The sequence below is a fragment of the Engraulis encrasicolus genome, chromosome 21 (assembly GCF_034702125.1).
Source record: "Engraulis encrasicolus isolate BLACKSEA-1 chromosome 21, IST_EnEncr_1.0, whole genome shotgun sequence".
NCBI lineage: Eukaryota > Metazoa > Chordata > Actinopteri > Clupeiformes > Engraulidae > Engraulis > Engraulis encrasicolus.
The window spans coordinates 29,443,133-29,452,264 of NC_085877.1; the positions used below are offsets into that span (position 1 = coordinate 29,443,133).

General features: G+C 43.3%; 1 protein-coding gene across 1 annotated transcript in view; it reads left to right on the forward strand.

Moving 5' to 3' along the window:
* Nucleotides 1–8,763: 8,763 nt before the first annotated feature.
* The window catches only part of LOC134437786 (zinc finger MYM-type protein 1-like), a 2,670-nt gene continuing 2,301 nt past the window's right edge, over nt 8,764–9,132 (forward strand). Inside the window, exon 1 of the mRNA XM_063187314.1 lies at nt 8,764–9,132. This exon is cut by the window's right edge and continues 402 nt beyond it. Within this exon, the coding sequence (XP_063043384.1) occupies nt 8,876–9,132 (257 nt within the window). The 5' untranslated portion in view covers nt 8,764–8,875.

Sequence of the window (9,132 nt, forward strand, 5' to 3'; positions counted from 1 at the left end):
GATCACCATATCAGTTTTTAAACACTAGTTACAGTGGATTTTTTTTTAAATCACATTTTAATGAACATTCCTTATAAGTAAGCTAAACAGAGCAGTTCAAAATGTTTCAACTGATGAATATTATGTACGGAAGTTAAAATTACTAGATTACTATGCCGAGAGCATAATTTACACAAGGACTAAGAAGTGTACTGTCACTTGAAGGAGTTACCAGCTGCGCGTCTCCAGGAGGAGCAGTGGTCAGGAAGCGATTCATTCAAACAGGTTCATTACTTGGAAAACTCTGCATCCCCGGCATGACATTAGGTCATTTAGTATTCATCCACTCCATTAGTAGCTATTTTAATAAGTTCATGTGTGTTTTCAAACTGTTCAGACAAATATTAAAGCTGAATTATCATTTCAAGACGTTGTCAAATGGATTCATTACACAGGTATTGTGAGTGAAAACTGGGTTGGAGATGTCATCTGTGTAAGTGTCATCCGTTTTCTCGAGGTGTCAGTCACAAAGTACAATCCTCTATACCCCCCCATAACATATTTTTTCAGTGCACCCTGCTTTCATTGCTGTGCAGTAGGATATAAGGGGCATTAAACAATAAATAAGCAAACAGGAACTTGTATTCAGATTAACTTGCCTTCTTGGTGGTTCGCATTCAGTGGTTTACTGCACTTGTTTTTGGAAAAATAAAAAAAAATAAAAATAATAATAATAATAAAAAATAATATTCACAATCATTAGGGTGGCTAATACTCATGCAAGGATGGCTAAAGCCTCCCTATAGGACTAAGACCGTCCCTGTACATAGCCTACATACATAGGCATAGGCCCATGTCTATAACACTTGTATTATTATTTAACAGTTTGGAAGACGTTAAAAACATCATGTAATAAATAGCCTATAACAAGTTAACAATAGCTGTTTTTAAATACCACTAAGTTTTATGAGGACCTGAACAAAGGGCATACCTACAGTTACAGGTTATAGGCGCACAGGACAGTGTGATAAGAAGGACTGACGTGAAATTTTATGTGCATCCAATTTTAATGAAACGAGACTCTGGCGTCCTGCCCTTTGATGGCGTCACAATGGCCTAGTCAGATGCAAAACTGACGCGGAATGTTGTTACTCCAGTTTTTATGATCTCAATCGATGACGTCATGGAAAGTCACTGGCACCCCTCTGACGTCACGAGTCTGCCGCCTATAAATACAGCTGCCAAGCGAGGAGCTGGTCATTCCGAAGGAAAGCAAGGTAAGTCAAGATGTTTCAATTTCTGAGAAAAATTATCGGCAAAAAATCTGGCAAGGTAGCTCCACTTCCCCCATCTCGCCAGTCTCCATCCCCTTCCCCCTCTACCCCTATCCCGGTGGCGTTGGAGAACACCACTGTGGTGCGGGAGGAGTGTGCAGAGTGTGCGGAGGAGGAGAGAGAACTGGTGGAGATGTTTGTTCGCGAATTAATGCAGAGTGTCCTCGAGCATCGCGAGGATGAGAGCGAGCCGGCAACCCCGAGCCCGACTCCCACTCCACTATGCCATCCCAAGTGGCGCAAGTTTTGCGGTAAGCTCAGACAGTTATTTTGCCGAAAGAACAAGAAGGTCGTTTGAGCGAGCTGGTGGTTGGAGTGGTCTGGAGCACCTGCTTTTTTATACGAAATAAATACAATTTATTTTTTTTAAATAAAATCTGTGTCTTTTGTATTTTGTTCTTTATTGTTTGGATGGCAAGTAAAATCAGGGAAGGAAAAGGCTTGATAGGCCTATACCAATGGAGCGCATAATTGCCATTGAAAAGTTAACTACCTTAGTAGCCTTCACTATGACATAACACAGGGCCTTGAGGAACGCACTAGCCATTGCCATTCCAGATGTATTATAGGCTACTTTCTGAACAAGGCAATAACAGGATAACATGTCTATAATATAGGGCCTATATTATAGGCTAATATAATATAATATAATATAATATAATATAATATAATATAATATAATGAAGTACCAGGTGGGCCATGGTCTCGCGCAATAACGCGAAGAAAAACGGTTAATGAACAATTAGTTGCTGCCATGAAAACAACAAAACCGTTATGGCGGGCCTAACGTATACGGCCTGCCCTAACTGTTTTGTTTTTTTCATGGTAGCAACTAATTGTTCATTAAGAGTTTTTCTGCACGTTATTGCGCGAGACCATGGCCCACCTGGTACTTCATTCTCCGTAAATTATCCGTAAATAGCCAACTAAGTAAGCTAAATCATGCATACTTTTTCATCGCAATATGGGAATGGCGTTGGATCCTATTTTTGGCAACACTTGTTACAGTTGAAGCGTTTGGTAACATTAGACCGTTATCGTACAGGCCTATAATTTTTTTTTAATCTAGTGTCCTGTAGATTCCTGAAGGTCACGTTTTATAGTAGGCCTAGCCTATACTATCCATGCAGGCCTATATATTTCTCAGGCTCAGAACTTGAAGACTAAATTGTCCTTAGGGTTTCACCATTTCTTCCTCCTTGTGTCGGCTCATTGGGGCGACAGTTGACAGGTGTTCACAGATCTACTGTGTTTAGCCCCTATCCACTAGATTAGGGCCTAATAGATTAGCTTCCGTTGCTTTAGAAAATGACAGGCCGAATGTTGTCCCCACCACTTTTATTCAACATGCACGTCATAATTGTATAGTCAATTAAAAACATCGTCATTGCCCATGAGAGGAAAGCATTGTTGGTGGTGTGTCTTTATGCAAAATATAGGGATGCCTGCTGAGCCACGTGAATCTGTAAAGTGTAAAATAAAGTGTGCCAACCGAAATCGTGAACAAGTAACCAACGTGACTCCTCTCCCAATAAAAAAGTGTCACCACGCAACTCCACGTTTCAGCAACCTCAGTGAATAACGCGCAGAGAAACCGCCCACTCCTTGTATAATAATAGGCCAGCCCCCTCCTTGTAGTTAGTATTAGACTGTGTCCTCCACATCGACCTTTGAAAAAAAACCGTGACAAGAAAGGCCAACTTACTTTCGGTGTCCTCCCTTGATTTCCAGAGGGACGGACGGATGCCATCCGATCCGAGCCCAAAAAATAATCTTATCCAATTCCTCTGAAATCCGCGTGAGAGAGCCATGCATAGACACAGGCAACAACGAGAGTAGCCCATTCCATATCAATCCTTGAAGTTTCCTCGGGAAGAATTCTGACCAAAGAGAATATGGGTTCCTTTCGAACGTTACGTCTCCGACTCCGATTCTAACCACATAATGGAATGGCTTTGTGGAGTGTTGCGTAAAATGAATAAAATAAAGCACGCGACGTGTGCATCTTCTCTGTGTGTTTTAGGCTTGGCGTTTGATTCCGAAATAGGATTTTTAGACACAGAGCTCACATGGCCCAACTGCTAAAGCTGTCGTGCACGCTCTTGTGGTGCGCAAAGTAATAGGCCATCCGTTTCCAGAAATGAAATAATGGATGACTTAAATCAATATACAATAGACACTATCTCACTGTATGAGCAGGGCTATGCAGTTGGTAATTCAAAGCTTGGAGGGTTGTATTTACCCAAATATCTGTAACCAATATCTTAAAAAATGTTGGTATAATACTGGTATACAAGTGTCTGCAATATCATGTAATGTAGACCTCAAAGACCAAGTAGGCATCTAATCTAATGCATCTGCAGATTTACAGATGGTAGCCTACAGGTTACAGATACACAGGACAGTGTGATAAGCTTGCCTGGTTAACAACACCAGACCTAATCACAAGTGAGATTATGTCTTTCAGATCGAAACGATTGTGTAGAACTAAAGGCAGTATGGGAGTTCCCAGGCTAGTGATAAGCAGGACTGGCGTCCAATTGTATGTGTATCCAGTTTTAACGAAAAAAAGACTCTGGCGTCCTGCCGTTTGATGGCGTCACAATGGTCTGGTCAGATGCAAAACTGACGTGAAATGTTATGTAACTCCAGTTTTTATGATCTTTGTCGATGACGTCATGGAAATTAACCGGTGCACCTCTGACGTCACGAGTTTGCCGCCTATAAATACAGCTGCCAAGCGAGGAGCTGGCCATTCCGAAGGAAAGTAAGGTAAGTCAAGATGTTTCAATTTCTGATAAAAATTATCGGCAAAAAATCTGGCAAGGTAGCTCCACTTCCTCCATCTCGCCAGTCTCCATCCCCTTCGCCCTCTACCCCTACCCCGGTGGCGTTGGAGAACGCCACTGTGGTGCGGGAGGACTGTGCAGAGTGTGCGGAGGAGGAGAGAGAACTGGTGGAGATGTTTGTTCGAGAACTAATGCGGAGTTCCCTCGAGCTGTGGACGGATGAGAGCGAGCCGGCAACCCCGACCCCGACTCCCACTCCCACTCCACCACGCCATCCCAAGTGGCATAAGTTTTGCGGTAAGCTTAGACAGTTCTTTTGCCGAAAGAACAAGAAGGTTGTTTGAGCGAGCTGGTGTTTGAAGTGGTCCGGAGCACCTGCCCCTTTTTTACACAAAATAAATAAAATGTATTTTTTTAAAAATAAAATCTGTGTCTAGTATTATGTTCTGTATTGTTTAGATGGCAAGTAATATCAGGGAAGGAAAAGCCTAATGTAGGCCTTATACACGCTGTTCCACCAATGGAACTCTGTAATTTCCATTCAAAAGTCAACTACCTAGTAGCCTACTACAGGAATGCACCACGACTAGTCATTGCCATTGTGGTAACAGCAAATTTATTATGCAATTTCTTAACAGCATAATAGCAGGATAATTATGCCTATAATATAGGATAATATAATATAATATAGGCTAATATAACATAATATAATATAGCCTAATATAATATAGCCTAATAGAATAGAATAGAATAGAATAGAATATCAATATAATAGCCTATAATAGAACAACAGATTTCGAGAGCCGAGGTTGTAAGGTAGGCCTACCCTAGCTGTTTTTTTTTCCATGGCAGAATGTAATAGGCCTAGTTTCCATCTAAAGAGTTTCTGTGCATTGTTGCGCCACCTGGTACATCATATTTCATTCATAGGCTACAATGGGCAATATCTCACTGTATGAGCAGGGTCATACAGTCGGTAATTCATGGCTTGGAGGGTTGTAATTACCAAAATCGCTGTAACCAATATCCTAAAAAAGTTGGTGTAGATAAAAGTGTCTGCAATATCATCTAATGTAGACCTTAATGTCAAGTAGCCCTAATGCATCTGCAGAGTTGAGAAAGGAGGGGGAGATGAGATGCTCCAAGGGCTCCCGGCTCCAAGCCAAAATTTGGCTCCAAATACCTATCTAATAATTCAAGAAATCTCTGTCTGGTCTCTGTGACACCCATAACTCCCGCAGCACAGCACCAAAAGATCTCAAACTTGGAAGGTGACTTGGCAGTGGTACGGTGGGTGCCCCACATGTGTGCCCCAATCGCCATCCAGCCAGTCCATGATCCCCACCTGTAATTAGTCTAAGTCCCATTCATTAGTGTGTGCATTAAAAGCAATCAGTAACCCCACAATGTTTACATCACACGGTCCGTCGATAAAATCCTTCCCCTGTAACACAAGTAGGCAGAATCGAGTCCTCATTATGCTGTACGTACTGGGTGATGGGGGGGCCTTTCCAGATTACTTTGTCCTGGGTCGACCAAAGCTGTCAGTGACTTCCCTGCTCCGCGCTGTCCTCTCCTGTGCTTAAAATGACCACTCTCATTTGTCGGGGGATTTTGACCTGATAACACATATCCTCAGGGGCATGTTTGTGTTGAGAGCCATAGCAAAGATCTTCAATATGGTAAACCAAGACAAACCGTAAAGCATGTGTCAGCAGTGCAGCAAAGTGGGATCAAAGCCTATCTCCTAAATGGGTGTGACCTTCTCATTGAACGCCATTCATTCTCCTACTCTCCATTAACCCACAGTATGGTATAACCTTGAGTTATAACCTATGAGTATGTTATAACCTTACTGTCACCAACATTGAAATGACTATGTCTTAATATGTTACTTAAGGCTTTCTGTAATGTCATAGCAATGTTGTTCTGATTTAGTTGAGTATTTTCAGCAAATAGTGAATAGGCCCGCCGGCGACCCTATCGGCACACAAGGGCATGTATACGGCTATCACAGCTGCAGTTTAGAACCTTAGGTCATACTGATTCCATAAGACACTCCGCAGAAACGTTCTCCTCCTTATCTATTGTCTCTGGGGGATGTTGCCTTGATAACACATCTCCCCAGGGACATATCTGTGTGGCTAGCAGTAGAAACTAATTGGGCTAGAAAATAAGTGTACAGACTGTGTAACTGACACAGTATTCCTGAGCACAGTCCCCCACTCGGGGCTCGAACCAGCCACCTCCTAGTCAAGTGATTCTCGAACTGTGGGCCGTGGCCCACTGTCCCTGAAGGTATTCCAAGTGGGCCTTGAAATCATTTTTTCTAAAAATCTAAATAATTGTTTTTGTTTTGATGTTGACTATTTATTTGAGTTTGAGTATTGATTATTAGGTTTACTTACGTTCAACCCCACACTCTACCAGTTGTACTCCATTATAACGGTCATTCGTCCAGGTCCATGTTTAAAAGTTAAAGTAGAAATAAATTCATTTTGTAAGTACCACATGAGCACATGATATTACATAGCTGTTACATCCATTATTAATTTTACCTACTGATAGAGTTGGCAGTGTTGTTACTGAAAAAAAATCTAAAAACCTTCACAAAAAACTATCACAAAAACTATCACCAAGTTGGTCCAACCAGCTCAGAATCAGTTGATCGACTGTATAGTCTACAGTTACAGTCACCTGTGTTGGAGGGAAAAAAATATCTACTTTTCCTTTTGACACCTCCGGACGTTCTACTGTGAAAATCGGGCCTCTGTGTCTTTAACCTTTGTAAAATGAAGAATGACAGAGATTAAATGCGGAGGTAGAGGGGTCTAGAGTATCGCAGAATTGAAGGGGGCATTGTGTGTGTGTGTGTGTGTGTGTGTGTGTGTGTGTGTGTGTGTGTGTGTGTGTGTGTGTGTGTGTGTGTGTGTGTGTGCCTGCCAGAATGAAAGAGAGAGAGAGAGAGAGAGAGAGAGAGAGAGAGAGAGAGAGAGAGAGAGAGAGAGAGAGAGAGAGAGAGAGAGAGCATGTTGTGTAATGTGAAATATGACCCATGATTTCACTACTGTATTTATACCACGCATAGAATAAAGTGTATGGCCGGTACAATAAAGTGCCCGTGGGACCCGTGGGTGTTGTGTATAGATGGGCACGGAATCCGGCAGGGGAGGTGGGCAAAGGGTTCAGTTGTCCTGGGCCCAGGGAGGAGGGGGTTGGAGTCCCGAATTGGGTTCTCATGACATTGTATGCAGGCAGGGCTATAAATTATTATTATTTTTTCATCATTAGCCAATTTGGCCAATTTGTTACTAGCTAAACATCACTCACTATCTGTCAAAGTGGTTGGTAAGTTTTCTTTTCTACCAGTCCTGGATTGTACTGTATGTATGGGGCTGTCAGATGACTTTGTCCCGGTCCCGGTCAAAGCTCTCTGCGGCCCTGACCATGAGTGTTGTGCAGTGGCGGCTTGCCCATAGAGGGCGCTCGGGCGCCGCCCTCCTGCCGCTGAGAGGAAGAGGAGGAGAAAACAATAAATGTATAATTCGAAATAATATGTGTATCATTTCCCCACATATGTGTGGTCCATGCCAAGTGTATTCATGTGTGTTTCTACAATAATCCAAAATGAATCTGTCATGTCTGCCTTTGAATTTCGACTGTGGGAATCACAATTTTCTCTTCTTGGGCGCTGTCTTGAGCGACCCTGAAGTGAGGCAAACGGCCAATCGGGAAATGGTTGCCAAGACAAAATATTTAAAAAAATCGATTCATTTCAGCCTATCAGCGTCGCCGAAAAAAATGATTGGGGGCGCTAGAAATTGCGAACTACAGAAATGTTTGTGCTGTCACCATAGTGATCAGCTAAACTTCTTTGTTGACGTTTTACACAATCTGAGAGGAATGATGGCGGCGATATTGACCGTAGCTGAGGTGAATCCACCAAATTCAGTCATTTCTTTGAGGACCTATCCTTTCGCAAGAAGGACGATGGCTGAAAGGATACAGGTGAAGGAGCTGGGGCCCGACAAACCAGAGATTAATATAGCACAGCCAACCAAAGAGGGGACGAGGAAGTACATTCGGACTTTTAACCGAAGTTGGTTTGAGCGAAAGTCCTGGCTAACAGGCTGTGGGGCAACCAGTGCACTGTTTTGTTTTCCCTGCATCCTCTTCAAAAATGACAAGTCCGATACGACATGGACTGAGTCTGGACAGACGGATTTAAAGCACTTATCTGAACGGATGAAAAAACACGAACGGTCAAGAGTGCACATGGAGAATTGTGTAAAGCTTGCCATGCTAGGGAGGGTCAGCATAGCGACTCAATTAGACGACGGTCACCGCATAGCCATTCGGCGGCACAATGAGGAGGTAGACAAAAATAGACATGTTTTGTCAAAGATCATTGATTGTGTGAAATTCTGTGGTGCGTTTGAGCTGGCAATGAGGGGACACGACGAGAGAGAGAGTTCTGACAACCCAGGAATTTTCAGGGGCCTGGTGGACCTATTGGCTTCAATCGATCAGGACCTGAGGCAGCACCTGGACAACGCCACCGTGTTCAAAGGTACATCCAAAACTGTACAAAACGAGCTGTTGGACTGAATGCTGGCAGTCCTTAAAGAAAGAATAATCGAAGAGGTTACAACTGCGCGGTACGTAGCTATCCAGGCAGACGAGACCACTGACGTATCCACTCATTGTCAGCTTGTTCTAGTACTACGCTACATCGACAACGAGCATAACGTACAAGAACGTTTTTTCGAGTTCATGAAGCTGGAAAGGGCATGTGCGGATGTGATATCGGATGCTTTGCTGGAGAGGCTGCGCACTATTCTTCCCGAGGGCCAGGGTGGAAAGTTGATTGCCCAGGCCTATGATGGGGCCGCTGTGATGAGGGGAGCCACTGGCGGAGTGCAGCGCAAGGTGCAAGACATCTACCCTACCGCGCATTACACCCACTGTTACGCCCATCAACTCAACCTTGTCATGCAGAAAGCAACTTCTCACATTCCCCAGATAAGTCA